General features: G+C 51.4%; 1 protein-coding gene across 1 annotated transcript; it reads left to right on the top strand.

Moving 5' to 3' along the window:
• Positions 1 to 7,870: 7,870 nt before the first annotated feature.
• Positions 7,871 to 21,475, top strand: IL13RA2 (interleukin 13 receptor subunit alpha 2). The gene is made up of 10 exons (XM_062585034.1): positions 7,871 to 8,003; positions 11,060 to 11,211; positions 13,119 to 13,272; positions 13,655 to 13,775; positions 15,447 to 15,631; positions 16,120 to 16,277; positions 16,991 to 17,135; positions 17,735 to 17,837; positions 18,751 to 19,151; positions 21,423 to 21,475. Exons 1-9 carry the CDS (start codon positions 7,871 to 7,873, stop codon positions 18,791 to 18,793), a joined length of 1,194 nt encoding a protein of 397 aa, XP_062441018.1. The 3' UTR covers positions 18,794 to 19,151; positions 21,423 to 21,475.
• Positions 21,476 to 22,700: the final 1,225 nt, after the last annotated feature.

Here is a 22,700-nt window from a genome sequence, read left to right as displayed (position 1 = left end):
AAACGCAGGAGGAGTGGAAGAACCGTATCTGTTTGAACAAGAACCAAACTTCCTCCTGTTTTCCCTCACTTTGCCTGTGGCCATAACATTTATTAGAGGAAATGTGATAATTTCCTTTATTGAAGGTAAACTTTGAGGCGACTCTGCAGGCTGGCGGGATGCCACCACCCCCCGACTGCGAGATGCCGTGCTCCGGTCACCTGCCAGGAGCTGGAGGTGTGGGGCTTTCCAAAAGCCTGGCTTGCAGCGTCCCTGCTGAAGACCAGCGAGCTCAGGTGCTGATATTTGATACTTCTATGCTTGAGAGCCCACATTTGCGTCCAGCCATCACATGCATAGGGCATATTCAAGCAAATGTGGACACTGGGGTACCCTTGACTTTCATCTGCAAAAGTCCTTGGAAGAGGAGGCCTTTTGGGCGCTACGAGCCCTTCATGCTCTGTGGTTGTTGAACGGAAACACAGGCGTTTCTTTGGATGATAGACCTTTGTAGCGATGTCACTGCCAAGAACTGAATATACAAATCATTCCCTTACAGCTCTTCAGTGGTTCCTCAGTTCATCTTTTCACTGTACTTCTAACCTGTTCTCCATGACATTAGACTTCGGCTCTGGCAATTTAGCACCCCTCCATCCGTGGCGAATCAAACGCTGTTGTCTTATGTCAAAAGCTTTGTTTTACTCTGTCTTGCTATCCCAAAGAAAAGCTGCGTTTGGTGCAAACTGTCCTCTGTGCTTCTCCACGGGGGCTGACGAGACCCAGCTGCTCTTGAAAGCGTTGCGGAGACTCACGTGGGAACAGTCCAGCCAGCACTCCGGCACTGGAAATCCACTGTGCTTTTGTAGAGCCACATTACCCAAGGTCATATTGACCTGCTTTTTTGTCAGCGGTATAAATTCTTGATAAATTATCTGATCCCAACTTCTCTTTCTCTCCTCCCAGGAACATCTGCAAGCAGGATCAGTCGCTCTTGCTGGGACTGATGGGGACCCGTTTTCCAAGCAGGGCTCTGCCTTCCTGAGCGTAGCAGAGCTGGGGTAGCCAGACCGCTCGCCCGAGGGCCACGCGCGTCCTGGCCCTTGCGCCCCGGCCGACGGCGGGGCTGCAAAGCCGCTCTTCGGCTGCCCCCGGGCTTGCTCTGCTTGTCTTTTCCCTGTCGTCTAAAGCGTGTGCATGCTCCCGGGCATGTTCAGGGGCTTAACCGCCGCGGGAAAAGGCTACGCTAGCTTTTTTCCTCAAGCAAACTTCCTGCTGAACACCCACAAGGGAAATTACCCCAGTGAAACCTAACCTCGGTCTGATGTTAGTGGGTTAAAAACCCCAAAGTGCCTGGTGGGCGCGAGGCGAGAGCAGCCCTCTGCGGGCAACGCAAGCCCCGTGGCGCTGACGGAGAGCAGAGCAGGCAGCGTCGAGCCTCACCATCCTGCGGGACCCCTGGGACTTGGGTCAAAACCTGTTTCATGGAAAATAACAATAACGAAGGGATGAAGCTATATATATATATTTTTTTGCGAGAAGGAGCCGCATTAAGTTTGAGAGGTCCCTGAGGAAGTCGAATCCAAAATTTCCCATCACAGAAAGATCAAAAAGTGTTTTACTTTCACGCACTTTTTAATCCCCCCCCCCCCACACACACACACAAACGGAGCGGATCGGCTGCCCGCGGAGACTCGCGCGGGCTCGTGCGCCGAGCCTCAGCGCCGGCCGTGCGGCGCCGCCGCGGGCCCGGGGCTGCCGGTCGCAGGGGCCGGCCGCTCAGCTGGGATTCCCGCGGGGTTCCTGCCCGCCGGCGGCTCGCCGCCGCGCGCGCGGGGTTACGAGCAGCCTGCCGGTGAGCTGGCCGGCCGCCAGGCAGGGAGCTGTCACAAGTTAGCTGGAACCGGCACGTTCCTGCAAAACCCGCTGCGCACGTCAGCGTTTTCTGAGCAGAAAAACACCTCTGGTGGCAGAAAAAAAAAATCCCCCATGCGCTGGCGTGAGGCTGTGCGCTATGCCCCACATGTGCGCGCTGCGCTCGCCCCGCTAACCGGGAGGGGATGGTGAGCCAGGCGCGTCTTCCGTCCCCTACTTCTTCACGAGCATCCTATACACAAAACACTCCCAGGCTGGCTGTGCAGATGCAGCTGCTTGAAACTTGGTCTCCAGAAAGCAGGAGCATATGCAGGATTTTTTTTTCTTTTTTCTTTCACTTTGCAGTTCCAGTTTTCTTTCATTGCAGTTAGTAAACATTTTCATTTTGTGCATTACCTGGCTCAGAGGAAACTCCTGAAGCATTATGGTAAGCCCTAACTATATTATCAGCATTAAATCTCAGCAGCTCACTCTCTGCTGCCTTTTGCCAAGTGGGGGAGGGTGGCGAGTTCATCTGCTTTGTTTTACAATTTTATTTTGTTGTGTGTTCTTAAAACTCGGTGTAACTGCTCAGGTGTCAGACAGACTACTGATCTCTGGATATCAGCATTGCTACATGAATTTTTAAGGACTTTTCCAGTATTTCTGTCTTTCTAATGGTAAAGATGTTTGCATTCTTGAAATAATAACTTTTGATTGCGTCTGCTTGGGATGCTGATGGTGATATGTGAATTGCAGGTTTGTAGATGGGCATGAGCATATTCTTTGCATTTACACCTCTGTTGCTAGAGCTCGTGTATGATGTGTCCCATCCCCTTCAAGCCACGGTCTGTGGTTATTCCTACCCCGAATATCTTCTCGTTTTTTTTTTTTTTTTCCTTTTACAGCTAGATATATTTAGCTGGTTTAGTATGGTTAACAGAGTGTAGGCTGGTTCTAAATCAGCCTTGCAGGTTAGAAATGCCTGGGGGAGTGAAGGTGTCTGTCCCCCGCTGAGCGGTTTCTCTGCTTTAACACTTGCTCCCCGGGGCAGGCGTCGCGTTATTTGAGAGCTGCATCTGCAAAGGACAAACCGGCTCAGCCTTCTTGAGGGGCTTCTTAAGGATTGATTTTTGCTTTCTTCAGCACGGGGCCAAACCTTACACCTTTAATAAACCATAAAACAAAGCGCTTTCCAGCACCGGCAGGATTTATCCAAGAGCCGTGAAGGTTTGTGCTGGGTGAGCCAGCTGGTCGCTGCGGTCCCGTCCCGTCCCCGCCGCGCTCCAGCACAGCCAGGGCACCGTGCAGCACGGCAAAATCTCCCTCATTATTCCCTCCGCCCGGGGCTCGTGCCAAAAGGGCCGCGGCCAAAATCGCTGATAAACTCTGCAGCGCACGCGGCGGGATGGAGCTGAAGGGAAAGGGAAAGGGAAACTCGGTGCCGAGCTGGGTGGCGGAGCTCCTTGAGCCCTGGAAGGCTGCGGAGGAGCTGGTTGCGTCTGTGCCAAAAAGGGAAGAGAGAAGAGCAAACGAGCTTGGAGAGCCTCGCTCTTCGGGACGCGTAACGGGACGAGCTTCAAGTGGAAATTCCTGGTGAGCAGAAAGCGTTATCCTGCGTCGCCGTCCGGCCCGCCGGGGCGCGTCCCGCGGTACCGGAAAGGCGCGTGCCGGGCTGGCGGGCTTCCCCGGCGCCGCGGCCCGGAGCCGAGCGAGGCCTCCCGCGGCCACCGCTGCTCCGCGCAGCGGCTTGGGCATCCGCACGCATCCCCCCAGCACGAGGCGGGCCAGCGGCCTCCGCAAACCACCGGCTTTTCCTCCCACTGGCAATGTCGAGCCCATCGTGTCGGTATCCACGTGTCCCGGTCAGCGCTGCGGCCGGTTTTGAACCGTGTTTCATGGCATTGGGAGATGTTGCCGAACGCCGAAGCTGCACTGAAGAGCTGGAAGCTTTTACGCTGAAATGGCAAATGCCAATATTTTAATGCAAGCTGGGCTATGGATTGTTTATCCACAACAATTCAGCAAAACTGGGATATGTATCAGATATATTTTAATAAAAAGGAATTTGACTCTTTTTTTTTTTTTGACTTAGCTCTGGTTTATGATATCTTTGTGTCTTTGCCACCCACGTTGACATTTGCGACTGAGAAGCTCTAGCTTTAATTCCTCAAACAAAAGTGGATTTTTAAGGATATATTTTAAAATTTCTGCACACCTGGGCAGCGAATCTGTCAGAGGACAGGGAGGAAGCCCCGGGACGTCTCTGCCCTTGGAAATTTCATCTTCATCCTGGAGGTACCCTTACAAGTTTGCCTTCATGGGGCTCCAGCGCTTTTATTAATTTGCACCATCCGAATGCTTAGGAACAGCCGTGAGGCCCTGGGAACTGGCCGGGTGCCTCGAAGAACCCTGATTCACTCCGGAAACGCTCCAGGTGACAGCTCCTGCCCCAGACGGTCCCCGGGTGCTGCGCCCCGGCTCGGGGGCCCGGGCCAACGCCGGGGTGGGGTGTGGAATAAAAACACAAAAGTCTTAAATGTGCCAAGGGAGCTAATCTGAGCGGGGGAGCTGCGGGAGCGCCGCCGAGACTGAATGTGCCGGCACTTGTCGGAGCGTCGTGCTCCTCCCCGCGTGCTCCAGCCCTTCCTGCGCGCCGGCCAAGCCGCCGCTGCGTCATCGAGTCCTGTTGCAAACACCAACTTTTTTTTTTTTCCCCCTCTCTTTCTTTGTCTTTTTCCATCCTAATTTTCTCAGGAACTGACCCAGTTCTAGCACTCTGGAACTGGCATTCACCCTACTTGCAAATGTTCCTCATCTGTTTCAGATGATCCATCCAGCGTGACCTTTTCTGCTTAAGTAGCTTGCACAAAGAAAATAATACATCAAAATTACATCCTCATCCTTCATAACCCTGAAAGCAAGGCCGTGCATTTACCAGCAGTGAGTAATGGGTTTTTTTTCCTGCGCTCAGTGGGAAGCGCGGAGCACTCGGCCCGTGCAGCACTGCTGCAGCGCAGGGGAGGCCCCACCGCAGCGGCTCTGCTCCGCGTCCGCGCCGACACCTGCGCGAGGGCATCGCTGCCGGCAGCCGCGCGGGTCGGGCCCGCCGCGGGGGCCGTGAGGGCGGCTTGCTTCCTAAGACGAAGTGGTTCCTCTGTTCCTGTTACTCGCGTTTCTCAATGACGTTGTACACCCCGGAGTCTGGCCGCGGGCAGGGTCCCTGCAGCGCAGCCACAGCCCCGTACTTGCCGGGGCAGGCACAGCCGCTGCGGCTCTGCTTGCACCGGCGCAGCCTTCGTTATCGCGCCCTGGGGGAGCTGCTGCAATCAGCGTCCCTTGACTCACCCAGGGCAGCGGCGGGGGGGAGGTGAAGGGTGCGCCGGGCTGGACCTACAACCATGCGCCCACGGGCCCGTGGGCGAGGGCGCTGGGAAGGAGGGAGGGAGCGCTGGGTGACGATGGTGCGAAGCAATGATGCAAACGGCAAAATGAGTTAACACGAGAAAGTCATGGTGACCAGCTGTGCTGGCGCACCAAGCAGCACTGACACGGGAGAGGGGGCTCGTCTTGTGCCTCTCCGGAGCAGGACTCAGCGCAGAGCCCCGTGAGGAGCAGCTGGCTGCACTCCTAGATAAGCGGAGCTGGAAAAGCTCAGGGAGAGGCAACATGGAGGGGCCAAACTGGGACAGAGCCACTTGCAAGAGGCTTCAGGCTCCGAGGTGGCTGGGGCAGCTGGTGGGAGCACATCTGCACCCGGGCTCCGGCAAGGGGCCCTGCAGCTTCCACTCCTTGCACCATTTGGTTTTCATTTTAATGAATCATTGAGCTATTTAAAACATATCTATGACCAGCTGAGCATAGTTATAGCAGTAATTAACACCAACACATCATAAATCTCAGCAATGTCCCTTCTGGTTTCTAAGCTGCTAGTTTTATAAAGCCTCTGCTTGCCTGATGAGTGCCATAACATTGCAATGTGGTGTCTGATCCCAGAAGAGGAAGGTTGAAGTGCTTGGTCTCTGTGTAAAACCCTCCAAAACTCTAAGAAAAGCAAAGTTTTGATTAGAGCGACACAGAGACAGCTGAGAAGACCAGCACTCTTGGAGACCAGCATGCTCTAATACAGAGGTCCAGGTAAGACAACTTTGATGGGTTTTAAATATTTCCATGTAATCCTTTGTGTATTTTTGCTTGCCTTTTGAAACCATGTGTATATGTATACTAAACTTAACTGTAGCTGGACCTAGAAAACACTTCCTGCACTAAAATTCCTTAGTCCTTAGGTGGTGGTGTTCATCAGCTGTGAGTAATTTCTGCTGCCTTTTCCAGCTCTGCTCAAGGTGCTCGTTAGTGTTACCTGCTTGTGCTGAATTACTCGCTCTCTCTGAGTCAGGCTCTTACACATATGCCAAGTCTGAGCAGTTTTGAGCTATGTTGCCTTTGAGGTATTACAAACTGATCACAGTCATTGGGTCTCAGCAGAAATTCTCCACACGTTTCCATTTCACAGGAAAGCAGGAAAATCTTGGTGGTGGTTACACTTACGTGGACCACCTGGGGGAATCTGATGTTTATCTGAACAGCTCATTCTCATTTTAAATTGTTGTGTATCTTTAAGCAATGCCATTTGTTGCTGGTGAGATTGCTAGATAACATCAGTCAGCCTAGCTCCTTCTCCCCCACCCAACCTGCCTCCTCCAGATCTTCAGCTTCATTTTTCCTTGGTGAACTTTTGGGAGAACTTTAAGGAGTTTTTGTTGTCCCAGTCCTCAGATGTCCTCCATGTCCCTCTGATGTGAAGGTCTGCGTTCAGCAGACCCCCTCTCCCCCCCCCCCCCCAGTTTCGTATTGCTGCACAGGGGCTGAGGTTGTATGTTGTCACCACAACCTTGTCCAGATAGTGTCCAGGAGCCATTTGCATGCCCACAGGAGAGAGGAGTAAGCGTTCATACCAAAAAGTACAGCCTAGGAGTCTGATTTCACTAACCAAGGCTGTGGGGACCGTTTAATACTTAGCTGATGATAATCTGCAATAAGCTCAGTGGCGTAGCGTGATCTCATGTAGGTGTTGCCATATTCTTGCACAAGCAGAGCTCAAGGATTGGCCTCAAGCTTTCAGCTAGAGTGGTCGAGATAAAGATATATATATATATATATGTACTTATTTGTTTATTTATTTGTATCAATAGTTACATACATCCTTATCACCTCTGATGCAAGTGTTTTCTGGCATCGGGCGGCAGGCGAGGCAGGTATTGCCGGCATCGCTGGCGGCAGCGATCCGTAGCCACCTTCAGCAGGAAACCTGAATGGAAGAGCAGTCCCAGGGCACCTGGAAGCTCTGCTCCCCTCTGGCCCATCTTCCCTCCAGCTGACCTGCTCAGGAAGAGAAATTTTTCCCTTTCAAAGATTTTTATGAAAACTAAGAGTGCATCCTGCATACAATTCCTAATATTTCACTTTTTGCTGGAGGATGCAACAAAAAACAAATCTCTCCTCTGCATCTTTCCCTCTGCAGTCACCAAAGCCTGAAATGAGGAAGTTACCCAAAGCCAAAAGTGCTGGCGAGAGCTGAATAAAAATATGTCTGTTTACTAGCTAAGTAAAGACTAGGCATTTGCTTTGCACATTTTCTGGTGAAAAAGGTCATTGCTCACAGGCACTTCCTCTCACGGGCTCTGCTGACAGACGAAGGTCACCCAGCCACGTCACTCTTCCTGGAGAAGGCTCGCTGCAGGCTACTCCGTGACTTAAGTACAGCCTGACTTTCCTTCGGAGAATGTGCTTAGCTAGCCAGAAACCACTGCGAACGAAGCCTAAGTCATCCATGAGTTACCATCTCCAAAACCTACAAAAACCTTTTTTTTTTCCACCCCCCCTTCCCCTCGTTCTCTGGGAAATGATTAATCAGCTCTGATAAAAGAGAAAAAAAGTCAAATTAAGTTGTTTGCGCTCACTCTGCGGAGGGACCACCAGGGTCCCATTTCTGTACTAAAGCTTTTCCATTCTGGTTTGTTCTTCCAGCCTCCTCGCGAGCATGTCGACCGAATGCTTTTCTAGCACCTTCTGCAGCGAATCCTTGAGGTCCTGCCCCCAAATGGCTCGGGTCTGCATTTTCGCCGTCACCCTGCTGTGGGGCTGCTTGGCGTCTTCCTCCTACCACACGGCAGGTAAAGCTGCTGCCCACCACGGGCCGCGGCGCGTGCTTCAGACTAGCTCCGGCTCTCGAGGATGCAGTCCTCAAACTGAAACTTCTTGTGTTGCAGCAAGTGCCTGATTTATAAGCATGCAAATAACTGTGTAAATATAGCGTATGCTGAGCGGAAACTTTGCGAGAGCATCCAAGGGAGCAGGAACTGCCTTTTCCACGTGGTGGATGTATTCTTTGCTACAGAGGTGTCAAGGTACCACCCAGGTGCATAAATATTCCTGGGCACGGTCCTGTGCTAGGCTTTCTTCTTGCGACAATTTTTGTTTGGCAAGCTGTTGCTTCGGGAAAATAGCTCTGCAGGCGCACCCTGTTCGCCGGAGTGAGCGATGGTTTCGGCCGGGACCCTCGCGGGTGCTGTAGCCAAAGCTGAAAGCATCCTAACGAAAACTGTTAAATACAGCCTGCTGACTGGCCTATTCAGCGACTGTCTGTACCTAGAGCACACCCTGATGAACCCCCTTTGGAGACAGGGCTGCCTGTGGAGCACATCTTGATGTGACTCACTGCAATGCAAGTAAAGTAGGGAAGTTCCCCCATCCCCTCAAAAAATATTCAGGAGCAGCTTTCCTTTGAGATTGGGTAATAAAGTAGAGTATTTCTAGTGCTGGGGTCAGTGCAAATGATCTGAGTAGTATTGTCATGCCGTGAAATAACTTAGAAATGTGGAACTCTGTGAGAGGCAGTGCCTGATATTCGCGCCCTGGAATTTCATTCTGTTAAGTGATATTCCACAAGGAAGCTTTTCCATTGCCTCTGAACTTCAGTCAAAACTTATTTTGGAAGAATTACTGTTTATAGTTACAATTGTCTTGAAAAATGCTCCTGATCGTTCAAGCTCTGGGCAGACTCAAATTTCAGAATGTCATCATAGTGGACAAGAGCAAAAATTTAGTTTGGACCGACCTACTTGAGTCTTGAAAGCCTCGTGCTAGACTCACGAATGGAGTCTAGTACGTTTTTGCTTCTTTGCATAGCTCCAAGACACAACATTTATCTGCCCAGCAGGAGGTTTCTGACCTCCTGGACACTCTAGCCGGCTGCGGCGCCAGCAAACCCACACGAGCAGCCACGCTTGCGCCTAATGCCTTGGCCGCCCTCCCGCGCACCCGTGCCAGCAGGGCTCTCAGCGTGGGGCTCGCTGGTGCGAGAGGAACACCCCTTGGCCTTCATCCTCCTCCCCTGTTGGCGTGCTTGGAAATAGCCTTTCTGGACGATCGTTCATTTGCTTTCTAGCAGTCGCGGCTTCTCAAGCTACATCTGGCTCGTGCTGTTCCCCCATTTTCTGGAGTCTTTATGTGTTTGCAAAAGACCCAGGAGGTGGGTGAAATGTCCCTGCTTCCTGTTTGAGGCTCTCTAGAGCTGAGCACACTTTGCCCTTGGCCCTGCTCCCACCTCCTCTGCCTCTCGCAGCAGGATGAGCCCTGTCCCTTCCTCCTGCAAGAGCACAGGACTGTGCCAGGTGTCCTCAAACACCAGCTACTGCATGTGCAGGAGCATCACCTTCATGCCTGGAGTAGCACTGAGCCCCCTCCCAACCCAGGCTGCAATTGCAGGACTAATATCTGGTGGGAGGGAAGTGTTCTACTTGTAACTCAGAAAATACTGAAAAACCCATTTTTCCTCCAAGCTACTATAGTCTACTATTCCCAGCCCCAGCACCACCCTAAATATATTCCCATGATACCCAACTTCATCATCTAATACAACAACAAATCATCCATGGAGCTTTCTTTGCTGGGAAATGCAGGATCTTATGACTGCTGCCTACGCTGTGTTTCATTTGGGAGGGTTTAGTTCAGAAAAATAAATCTTTCATTGGTTTTCTGCAAAAATCTCTAAGGAGCCCATTAAAGTTTGATTTATATAGTTGTCTTGCACAGAAAGGTATTCTCAGGTTCTGCTTTCATAAGGGATTTACAAAAGGGAAAAAAAAGGAAGGGAAAATGGTGTATATCTTGACCAAGAGACACCAAGGGGGTCAGGAAAGGCTGTGTCCAGGAGGCCAGGCTCACACTGGGAAAGGGTGACAGCGCCAGACGGCCACTGCTACAAGGAGGGCTCTGGACCACCACGAGGAGAGTATCATGTAAAGAATATGTAGAAATCCAAATGGATAGCTTTGCCTCTAGATAGTGTATGTGGAGAAAAAAAAACCTTAGATGTTATAAAAAAAACTTGGCTTAGTTTGAGCTAATAAAACCAAATAGCCTCAATAGTTTTATGTCATGTGGATGGAATTCTCAGTAAAGAGTGGAGCTTGGAGGAAGTATATCTTCTTAGTATGAAAACAGTCCAAAAGATACTCTTTTATTAACATATGGCAGTAACTTACAACATTTTAATAAAAGCCAGATTTTCTCTAAAGGCATATTTTTTATAGCTGATAGAAGTTGCCCAAAATAAGAATGAGTTTGTTCTAACGTTTTGCTTCTCTGCTTCTGTATAGGTTTTTCTTCTCTTTTCTTTTTTCCTTTTTTTTTTTTTTTTTGGTCATCTTTCTCATTAATCTCTAATGTACTTGAAAAGAATAGTTGAAGCAAGATGGGTGTCTATTATGGTTAGGGAATATATATTCCCCAGGCAGCGTGATGTGATCTGTCATCCAAGCTTGTTGCAAGAGCTGACAGCAAAGTTTGCTGTGATATTTGTCATTCTGGTTGTTGGTAATCACCTGGAGATACCAGTGAGGAAACGCAGGACCTGAGGGGTCATCGCAGAGCAGTAGTTTTGCATAACACAACTTGAAAGGGAGCATCAAAGACGCTATGGCACTCTCGGTGCCTCTTTAACTGCATTGGCGTGTTTTTCGCTGAGTGCCAGCAAAAACTGAGCTCGCCCAGGCAGGCGGGAGGAGAGCTTGTGCACGTTTCCTAATAGGAGGTTATTAGTTCAACGCTGGACCTGAATTCCTCCACCCCCAGCAGCTGCGTTTATCACATGATGACATTTCATACTTTTTCGTTGTTTTCTTTCCCTCAACGTGCATTTTTACCCCCTGCTTTGCTTTCTCTTCAGTTGCACCCCCAGAAGATCTGCAGATTACTGATCCTGGACTTTTAGGTTCCCTCGATATAGAGTGGAAGCCTCCACTCAACGTGCAAACATTCAACACATGCACAATAAAATACAAGTTTGAATATCGTAATGCAGGCGACAGAGACTGGAAGGTAAGACAAAGTGCAGTTAAATCCTGTGTGGTATATTGCTATTTTTCTGTCTTTAGTTCTTGCATACATTTAAGCTTGTGGTATGATGGTTTCCTGTGAAAAAAAGCCAGACTCCAGTTTATAGGGCAAGTGGTTTGGAATTTTTACCAGATGGGAATGTATTTTGAACTTTAGCAGCAGTCAGAGTGGGAATAAGGGGCTATTGCTGCCAGAGTGCACTGCTGGCTGCCAAAAGTAATCCAACAGTATCCAGTAGCATTCCTCATCGTAAAAGTGCTATATGTTTAGAAAGTCTTTATAGGGCTTGAACAGGAACTCATACAACGCCAACAGATCCTTTGGGATGCAAAACGTTAGATTGCTAGGATAATTAGTGAAAATCAGTCTTGTATTTATATTGTTATAAATATAACAATAAATCAATCCCTTTATCCAGAGAAGTATTTTTAATTCTCTCTTACTTTTGCCCATTAGATATATTTGACTCTAGCTCATCTCTGTGATAAAGTTGCCCCGTTAGCCCATTGCTGAGCAGCAGGGCCAGAGCAGACATGTGCAGTACAGGAAGGGTTGTTGCAATATTTGTGGGAGCCCATAGGAGCTGGAAACGGCTGTGGGGTGGGAAGGAGCTGGAGCAGGGAGAGGAGAAGCCCTGCAAAGCCCGCCTGCCCGGGGCGGGGAAGTGAGGAACCAGGTTAGCGGTGCTGGGGGGCCCCCACCGCCCGCTGGGGCTGGTTTCTGGATGCTCTCATCGCGCGTGATGCCAGTCGCCCTGCTCGCCGTGCAGCAGCGTGCAGCTGTGCTGATTCTTCCACGATGATTTGAACTAACATTTAAAAAGCACCAAGCAAGAAAATGCAATAGTAAAAAGAAGAAGGGAAAAAAAGTAGCATTCCCTGAAGCACAAGTAATAGAAGTGTCTTGTGCAAGGCAGACCTGAAAGGTAGAACAAAATTGTGTCTTGTACACGCCAATGAGGTTACAAAGAGGAGTTGGTTTAAAGAAAAGAGAGAGAAAATTAAAAAGAAAGCCATGGGGAAGCAAGAGCCAGGGCTGCCCGTCAGAAACACACGACTCAGGCACTTATATGCTGCAACAGGTGACAAACTGCACCACCGTGGGCTACACCACTGCAGCTCCGGCTGCAGCAACGGTATTAATTCTACCTTATGTTGCTGCTGTCCCTTCTGGTTTAGGACTTTCAAATCTGAGGGGAAAAAGAGATATATAAAGAGAGCACTCAAAAAGTTATGCCACGCAGGGCTGTGTGTGCCGTATGCGCTGGCTCCTGCTCCTCGCTGGGACGGTGGTCAGGCCTGGCAGGGTGTGGTTGCACTTTCCCATGTGAACCATCCCTGCGAGCCCAGCTGTTTTTGCACAACACCGCATCCTGCCTTCTGCTTCTGATTACCTTGCAGCGCTGACAGGCCACGTGGTTATTCACACTGGCATCTTCAGCAGACCCTCTGGGTGCTCCTGGCTGGTGGGGACGGCCCTTGAGCCACAGCCTCCTCTTTCCTGTCATTGCTTATGTCCTGGTGGGTGGGAGGACTTGAAGCCAGTGAGGCTGGGCAGCACCGATTTGGGAGAAAGCTTCCTCTTGGTCAACAGGGCAACTAGCTATTTCAGCACTCTTTGCCCCAGGTAGTTGCAGATGTTGTGATATGACTTACCCGACCTGCTCCAGTGCCTTGCAGGACACCCATCTGCTACGTGATGAGCAGCCGAGTGAGGAACAGGAGTGCTAGAAAAGCCCAGGGCACGAGAAGCAGGACAGACATGTAAAGAAACTCTGCATTAAAGCACAAAGCTGAGCCTAATAGCAGCCGGAGCAGGAGCACTGATAGCAAATTGTGCAGCCCACTTACCGGTGAAAGAGGTGCTTATAAAGTCTGTCTTTCAACCAGGTTATTTTTACTAGGAAATTAAAATTCAGAGTTGGCTTTGACCTCAGCAGGACTGCTGAAGCGAAGGTACAGACGCTGCTCAAAGGCCCGTGTACCAATGACGTGGAGGTTCAAAGCGAATGGATCCACACCACCTTCCAGGTCCCGCTGCAAGGTGAGGAATGACCTTCGGTACCCTGTGCAGCCCCGCGCGTTGCAGGAGCCCCTTGCATGGGCTGCTGCTGGGCTGGCGCTCGGTGGACGGTGGATGCTGCAGGGCTCGTTGCGGCATAGGACACGGAAACCCCTCTCCGGGCGTTAAGGGGCTCCTCCGACGAGAGGGAGAGGCAGGAGCAGCAGCTGGGTCTCCTGCCCCTCCCCAACACTGCTGGGCTGCCCAGCTGGAGCACCACTGCTGAATAACAATCTTCTTATTAGCTATATTATTACTACTCTATTACAGGGACTAGCCTTTTTCCTTTTTCTTTTTTCTCTGCCAACTGCAATGCACAATTGTTCAAATATGTAAAATGACATTTTTTGCCCCCATTTGACAGGCAAACTGGAATCAGAAGTTAAGGATTTCCACTGCATCTATCACGACTGGGAATACCTCAGGTGTACCTGGCAGCCAGGGCTGCTCGCGCCTCGCGGAGCGCGCTACGGACTGTACTATTGGTAGGTACTAGCGAAAAGGGAAAACGTCCCGGCAGCAATCAAGGGAGCCCCTCTTGACTCGCTCGAGGTAGTAAAGCCCCACGGCGAACGCGTTTTTTATGGCTGGCGAGGCTATCACGCGATCCACCCGCAACGAGCCTTGCGAAAGCCCCAAGCCTCCCGCAGCGCCGCTCGCCGCCCGGCCTCGCCGTGCGCTTTTGCCGTTGCTGAAGATGCCCTGAGTGTTTTGGCTGCCCGTTTCCCTAGCGTGGGATTTGGCAGGTGGTTGCAGAGCTTGGTAAACCCCCTCCGTGGAGAGCAGGGCTTCTCGGTCACCACCGGTTTTACCTTTCAAATCCCCTTTCAAAGCCTTAGCCCAGCTCACGGACACGCGTGTGCTGCCGGCGTGCAGTAATAACGAGGGTTTCGCCATCGTTTCTGCTATAGTGCTGCTTAACTGCACTTAGCAATTCTTTCTTCAAAAGATTTCTATGATTTTTGGCAAAAGCAAGTGCTTCATTTGTCACGATCCTGTAGTAGGGATGGCTTGGGTTTCCTGCCTGTTGGCAACTGGTGGACAGAAACCTAGCTCCTATTTAAAAAATAGTTCTTGGACATACTGTTCAAAGCAGCAACACGGATTTAAAAGCAAGTTAATAACCACAAAGGTCTCTTTGAAGAAAACCATGGAAATTCATGATTCGGCTTGAAATAAAAAACACCCTCATTTAACCACCTGTAATGAAAACAGGTGTTTGGATCCGAGTCCCGTTGTATAACATGAGTGGGTGGGAAGGCAGCCGTGGCACCTTTTTTTGATCCCAGTGAGCTGGTTTGTTTGTTTGTTTGTTTGTTTAACAGCTCCCCGGCACGCAGCATTTTCCCACGTAGCGCAGCATGGCGTGCCGGGAGGCGCTCCTTGGGCTCCGAGCGCGGCGGAGGGATGCAGCCCTGCTGCAGCAGCATACCCCCTCCCCGAGGGCATCTTAAAATGGGATGCAAAATAGCTCTTAGGATTTCCAGGAGTGGGAACATCCAAGGGTGCATCTCTGCCCGGAGCAGAGGGATGAGGCACGGAGGAGGGAGAGGCTGCGGGTTTAAGTCAGAGTTTTTGATGACTGCAGAAATCTCTTGCTGGTGCTGCAATTGGGGGGGAGGGGTGAGGCGAGAGCTGAAAGCCACACGCAGGTATGTGCAGGAAACCCCCAAATCAACGAGTTTGGGAGAGGGGTGCACAGCCTCCTGCCCGCTGTGTTTGCGTTAGGGGCCGCGTACGTGCACGAGACCGACGCTCACCTCCGCCGGGCCGGGTCCCGCGCGAGGTGAGCGGCACCACCCACAGCCTCGCACGTGCCAGCAGCCGGCCCGGCCCGGCCCAGCCTGTGAAACGACCTTGCAAGTCACGTGGGCATGCTATTTTCCTTTAATTTTTCCCCTCTCGGCTCTCGCTCTGTCCCCACGCCTTTCCCACAGCGGGCCTCCGGATGAGGAAACGTCCTACACCACGTGCTTTGGGGTCACTTCCAAAATCAAAGGGTGGGAGGACATAGGAGGTATTCGTGGCTTAGGTTCAGTTACTCCCACCCAACTTTATTTATTTATTTTCTTAGAAAGGCTATATTGCACATACTTACTACCCTTGCTTTTTTTTTCACTCTCTTTTTCTCCCCTATTTTCCTAACGCACCCCCAGGTACGAGGGCCTGGACCGCGCTGAGCAGTGCGATGACTATATTCAGGATCGCGGGATAAACGTCGGCTGCACGGTGCAAAACCTGAGCCAGGCAGAATACAAGGACCTGACCATTTGCGTCAACGGTTCGGCAGCGGCCACGCTGCTGCGACCTCTGTACGTCACCGTCCGCCTCCAAAACCTAGGTAATCACTGCGGCGAGCCCAGGCAGGCCGCGGGGAGCCAAGGCTGCCGCTCTGCACCGCGGGGAGGCAAGCTGCCGCGAAGCGCCCGGGCGAATCCCCCGCTGGAGAAGGGGCCGTGCCACGTGCCACGCGCAACCTTAGTCCCCGGCAGCTTTTGCAGTCGGGCGACGCTGCTCGGTGCCCCGGGACTTTGCTGTTGAGAGCAAGTCACGAGCGGCGGAGACGTGGGTCTCGAGCGGCTTGCAGCGTGCCCGGCCGGCGCTCGCGGCGCGGGGCAGCAGAAGTCCCCACGCCGTAATCCACGCGCGAATGCAAAACGACCCACGGGGCTCCCAGCTCAGGGGCAGCCCGCGCTCCCCTAGCATTGCAACCCGCAGCGGCGTCGAAATCCCATCCACGGATGAGGCCGGAGGCGGGCAGCGCGGAAGCGGGTCCGTGCCCACCGGAGTCCATATGGTTGCACCACTTGATGTTCTCTCTTCCCCTAGCAAAGCCGTCACCGCCGGAGGGGCTGGCGGTGTCCATGTCCGACTCCGAGGAGCTGCGGGTGGCGTGGAGCCCGCCGGGCAGGGAGACACCGGCCCAGTGCCTGGAGTACGAGCTGCAGCTGGCAGAAGACCGGGGCAACACCAAGGCTGCCTGGGTGGTAGGGAAAACACGCCGAAAGCGCAGTGTGCCCTCTCTCGGGGAGGAGAAGGGTCTAGCAAGGCCCTGCCCGGTAGCTGGGAAAGGGAAGGACGCGGTGGAAAACCCTGTCCCGCTGCCCCCTCGCACGTGTTCCGGCTCAACACCGCGATCTCCCAGCCCCAGCACTTGCTTTAATTTTCTTAGGCCTCCAGCCTGCTAGGTCAGAAGCTTCACGCGGGATGTGAAGGTTGCTTTGGTTTGCTTTCCTGAACGCAGGAGCCCACGCTGGCCCAATGAAACGCTAACCTCGCCGTGGTGCAGGCACTTACTCCTCGCGCGTTATTCAGTTGCAGTTTCGCTAGCAAAAATGGCAAGAATTAATTGATCATAGAAAATAGCCCTCAGATGTCCCTTTCTTTAATTCTCATATTCTAGATAAGAATCTACTTAGCCAATTTCATGAAGGATTCCATAAATTAACGCGCATAAATGGCAACGCGCGTGCCGGGGACCTCAGAACGTGTTCGTTTTCAGTAGGTTAATCTCCACAATCATCTTACTGGCATTGGTTGGTCCAAAGCTATTGTGAAATCATTTAAAACCGCCAGACCATAATCCAAGCGCTTGTGGAGTCTGGATAGTGTGTCCGGAAACATCAGACCATGCCAGAGAGCTACTGGCTGTGGGATGTAATTCCTTCACCTCTGTTCTCTGTGTTGTTTTGTTTCTCAGTCCGTGTCAACGCAAATGGAGACTGCCTTCACCATTCCCAGAGCAAATCAAAGCCGCGTTTCGTGTGTCCGTGTCAGGGGCAGAACAAATATTTTCTGTGCCGACCAGGGCTTTTGGAGCGAATGGACGCAAGAGTGTTTCTCTGGTATGGAACAAAAAAAGCAACTGGCATTTCTTCTATGTCTTTTGTAAAGGCAGTTTGGGACAAAGGGCTGATGGCTGCAATGAGCATGTGCTGGTGTCCAGTGCTGGAGACAGGACCTGGTTCTAGTCAAACCCCCAGCCAGATCCAGCATAGATGTTCTTATGTATTTGTCCCCAAATATTAATAACCAATAACCTTTCCTCAGCAGCAAAAAAAAAAAAAAAAAAAAAAAAAAAAAAATCAAAACAATTCCTTTAGGACTCCTTCTCCATCTACCCAGAGCTTCCACAAGGATTCAGTTGCCTCCACTGAAATGAGGATGGATTTTAGGAGGAACGGGGGCAAACTGAGAAGAAGGTCCTTGCCTTAACTCCCAAGGAAGCACAATGTCCACTGACACTTCACAAGCCTGGGCTGTGTAGGGGCTGTCCCAGTGCGCATTGGCCCTACCGCAAGATGGTTGCATAGAGGTGGCTGCCGATAAATGCTCTGCTGGAGGGTAGTAGGTCACTCGAACATGCAGAGTTTGCTTTAGAAGAGGTAATATCACTCGTTCTGCAAGCAGCCATTGCTTTATTCACTGTCATTTCTCTCCACAGTGTCCAGAAAAGAGGACAAGCAGCTATTTATCCTCGTTCCAGTCATTCTGAGTTTTTCATGTAGCCTCATCGTATTTATGTTGATTGGCCAGTGCAAGAAAAGGTAAGCACGAAGGCAGCCTGCAACACACAACACACTTCCATATGGGTGCCTCCGACTCCAGCTACACAGGAAATATCAATTAATAAGGGCCAAATACATTAATATATCCCCTAAGACTGAACACTGAATAGCAGCTTATATCCAGCAAGCCCCCTAATATGCGTGGCAGTTTCTGATAAGAAATGCCTCACAACGAGCTATAACCTCACAGCAGAGCCCCAGGTCTTGGTGAGACAAGCCTAGGCTCTTCCTGTCGAATGCAGCAAAGCTACCGCATGTAGAGCAGCGTAAGTGATGCCATTAGCTTGCCCCAAACCACTCCGCCAGCAGAGGTTTGTTCTGGCTGTGGTAAAGAAACGCCCTTCTTCTGGGCTGAGGCTTGTTGTGTTCACACTTACACCACGGTTTGCATTCATTTCACTGTCACATCGCACAGGGGAAGGCTGATGCGGTAGATGAATTTGCCCATATCCATATTTTGCCCATATTTTCTTCAGGCCAGAAGCATCACTTAGAGAGAATTAATCTCCTGGTACAGAGACTATTTTTACTGTATAGTAAGACTATATAGGGTAAGTGTGTGGGTAGCCTTTGTTATATGCTTCTTAAGGCATCGCTGATGAGGGAGAACTGGCTATAGAAATACTTTCATGCTCTTGTAAGAGATGAACTAATGCATTTTTGATAGATGAATGGATAGGTTTTAGACACGCACTTCTTTATTTCAGCTTTATATCTGCCTTTCAAATGTTTTTGTTCACAAAATTTGAACAAAATGTAGATTCTAACAAGCAACCCACGGAAAGCAAATGCCTCCTGCATTGCCATGGAGATGCCATGAGGTGTCACAGGGATGCTAGGGGGGTCACCAGCTCTCTTGGTGCTAGGAATTAACAGGTTGTGTCCACTTCAGATCCTCAGCAGGAAAGCCGTTGCCCTCGTCCATGGGATGCTAACTCTGCTAACACGACGACTGTCTCGCTTGTGTTTGATGGATTGCTCTGAGATCATCCCAAGGAGAGACAAGGAGCCCTGAGCTATCTAAAGTCCCTTTGGGCCTTTCCTACTTGCTGCCATTTACAGGGTTGATTGATGGATTTCAAATCCTGAACAGGACCAGGAAAACCTCGAAAGAGTTTCCAAACTGAATCTGGAGCAAACCATTTCTGATAACAGGACAAGGGAGAAGAACTGCACTGGGAACTGCAAGGAATAAAGGCACCATTCTGCTGTGCGGGTTTTTCTCCTGCTGTCAGCAGGAGGCATACTGAAGGGCAATATCTCACACGCAACACTACATACTAATGCCTGCAGGTAGCCACTGTACCCCACTCTTCTCTCACCACTTCTTCCTTCCTAGTCCCCAAATACTCAATCTGCTGATAGTATTTAAATGCTGCCCTTGAGCTAGCTGTATTTATTTCATCACCTGGTATGCCTTACCTTTTGTGAAGCTGAAGTAGGGAGGTCTTGAGAGAAAGTTTTGCTGTAAACGGTCATAGTCACAGCTACTGCAAGGGACAGATGGTCAAAAGGAGAAGCAAAGGGTCAGTCTGGCAAAGGCAAGTATGGGAACTTCTCTAGGAGCTGAGCCCAAGTACCAGAATTCAGTGAAGTACCGCAGATCTCTCTTAATGCCATGTATTCAGGTAATGAGACTGCTGACTGGCTTTTAAGGAATAACTCCCTATGATGATAAACCAACCACCAAACAAAAAAACACCAGTCACCACTATGGCTAAGTGACCCCAAATGAGACACTATCCCCCAAGCATACTTCTCGGTTTGTCTGTTAAAAATTATGGACCTGCCCAAACCCACATGTTTACTGTGCTTTCATTTCCTCTGACCAAGCCACAAAACATATTTTCTTGCAGGAGCACTTATTCCCAGATGGGAATTTCTAGTGAACACAGGAAGCTTAGAAAGAAAATAAAGTTTGCAGCAATCAGATATGCAAAGAGCCCTGTTAATACAATCAGTCAGGAAACAACACAGCAAGTGATGTCTTATGCATCCAACTGTAAAATTATCCAGTTGCTATCAGCTTCTCCCCTGCTCAATGGGCAACAACCTAATGCTATTTGAGGAGCAACCAAAGCAAGAAAGTACCAGGAAAATTGGGCTGGAGCAGAAACAAAACTACTCGTTGCTGTTGTTTCGTGGAGATACAGCCTCTGACTAGACCCTCTGCTGCTTCCTGGGGCTCTACAGCCAAAAATAGCGGTGCACATGCAACGGGCTCTGCAAATGCTGTGTTTTAACTCAGCGAATGCAGCACGCTGGCTGCCAGAGAAGGGAGCTGGACTGGGCATGGCACTGCCTGATCTCACAGAGAGGGTGAGGGGAACCGTGAGCAAGGGGAGGAAGCTGAAGCAAAGCTGGCTTGGAGCATGACCTGACCCAGAGCTGAGCTGCTTGGCTGGGCTGAGGTCCTTCTGGGGCTTTTAGGACCTATGGGACTTGGGTGCATCCAGAACTGGGGAGCATTTGGGCTGTGGGTTTCCAGGACTGCCCTCATGGGCAGTAGTTATTGTGTTAATAATAATGGTTAAAATCCAAAAGTGCTGAAGAAAACCTTTGGAAAGAGGCTTGTTGAGCTCCCCTGCCACTGAGAATAATGCCCAGGATGCTTCTGACAGCCTGCCAGCCTCTTAAACAGCTTAAATCACTACTAAAAAAATACATGGTCACATTGTGAAGTTCACCTGTTTAAAATGCAGGGTAATAAACTCGAGCCCACCCTGGTGCAGCTGGTAAAGCAGATGCAATTTCACCCACCTGACAGCAAGGGAACGCCAGGAATGGCTTGTGCAGGCACCTGGAGTGCTCAAGCAGCCTGGCACGCACTGGCAGCGCTCAGCCCGCTGGGTCCCCACCGCACCGTCAGCGCGAGGCCGGCATCTCGCTGCCTCTTTAATGGGGGGAAGCTGCAGTTTCCGCAGAGGCGGCAATCTTGGCATGCGTTGCCTGCAGGGGAGATTTGCAATCCTCTGATTTGCAATCCTCTGATTGCAAAGCGCTGCACCTGTGTGGGCCAAGCAAAAAAGCCAAGAGAAGCCCCCAGTTAAACAGCAGAGCAAAAAAGCCCACTAACAGCCCCAAATTCTTGCTAGGCCAAGGGCAGCGCAAGCACAGAGCAAAAAGCCTGCTCCAGGTCTAGAGAGACCCCAGGAAATGGCCCAGGAGTGTGCCAGAGGGGAGAAGAGATGCTGAGACCCTGCTGCAGCTCTCTTTAGGGACTGCTTTATAAGCCAGGTTAAAGCTTCTAGTCTAATTTTGTCCAAAAAGAGATAAAAGACGAAGGCTTAAAGAGATTGGACAGGTGGCAAAGGAACGATGTTGTACCTCCAGATTAGATCAGCGCTATTTCAGTAACTGCAAAACATAAAATTCAGGCTGAAGCATGCCTAGAAACGTGCCTAGTAACGTTGTGATAAATTAAGGACATCTCCTCATCGCCGTACGCTGCGGCTTGCAGCATCACAGTTGCATCCATTTGCTGTAGTCCACAATTAATATTTTCAGTAAAGCTCTTTCAAAAGCAGTCCTTCGGCATACTCTGCTCTTTCTTATTGCTCCCAGCTTCCGCCTGCCTTCCACCGTGTTTGTACGGTCCTTGCTCCCCCCGCCTGGCGAGGCAGGCCTTCGCCAAGCCCGCACCGAGACCGCCTCCGCGCGCCCCTGAGCTTGCGGCCACCCGCCTCCGACCGACGAAGTCGTAGAGCCGTTTGCTGGAGGACGAGAAGCAACCCTTCCTGCGGATGATTTTCCCTGGAGAACGTCAATACTTGTCGAACATACGAAAGCACGTTTTCGTTCTTGCTGCGGGGAAATGCAAAACCAAACTCTCTCTCTCTCCAATTCTCGTAGCTTTTTTGGGGTGGTAACAGAAACGGGAAAGGCAGACGCCAAGGTCACCAGCGGTACCCAAACGTACGTAACCCCCACCCCGCTCTCAGCCAGGCCTGTTTGCAAACCGCCGACGAGAGAGCGACCGGAAAACTCACGTCCCTTTTGTCGGCTCGTCTTCCATCCTCGAGTTTTTCCATGTTTCTAACTGCTGTATAGGAGGTTTCGACGCACCTTGATCGCTGCCGCCCGCCCGGGTGCCGCCCTGAGCGGCTCTTTCCTCCTTCAGCACAGTTGCAGCTGCCTCCCGCCGCCGGCACTGCTCCCGCGCCGTGCGGTGCGGTGCTGGCAGCTCCGCCAGTGCTCGAGCGGGCGGCGAGCGCAAGGCCGAGGCAGAACAGCTCCCGACCCAAGTCACCGGTTTTGGCCTGAAAACGAGAGAGAGACAAGGGCTCGGTGCCCGCGCGGCAGGGGAGCTCGGCTCTCTCCGTCCCAACAAGCCGGGAAGCGTCGCGCCTTCGCCCCGGCGTTCAGCGCCCGCTGGGCTGTCGGGGAACGTCACCGCTGGTGACTCTCGGCCTCGTGCCCATGGCCCAGTGCAGCCACGCAGACCAGTCCCACAGCACGCACCCATCCAGCACCACGGCACAGCCCGGCGCCCATCCAGTGCCACCACAGAGCCCGGCACTGAACCAGTGTCACCGCAGAACCCAGCACAGGTGCTGGGGTCACTGCAGAGCCCGGCACCCACCTGGTGCCACCGCAGAGCCTGGCACCCCTCTGGTGCCGCTGCAAAACGCTGCAAATCCTGCACCACCACAGAGCCCAACACTGATCCCAGCACTACTGCAGAGCCCAGCAATGACCCGGTGCCACTGCAGAGCCCAGCCTGGCCAGAGGGCTGGACCAAGCAAAGGTCCTTCTCCGGATGGTGCCAAGGCCCTGAGAAGGTGGAAGCAACAAAGCCCTCCTGGCTTCAGCTTCCAGAAATCAAGGCTTTCAGAGTGCAAT

The sequence above is a fragment of the Rhea pennata genome, chromosome 11 (genome assembly GCF_028389875.1).
Source record: "Rhea pennata isolate bPtePen1 chromosome 11, bPtePen1.pri, whole genome shotgun sequence".
Lineage (NCBI taxonomy): Eukaryota > Metazoa > Chordata > Aves > Rheiformes > Rheidae > Rhea > Rhea pennata.
Note: the sequence above shows the minus strand (reverse complement) of the source record. Positions and strands in the feature narration are given on the sequence as shown.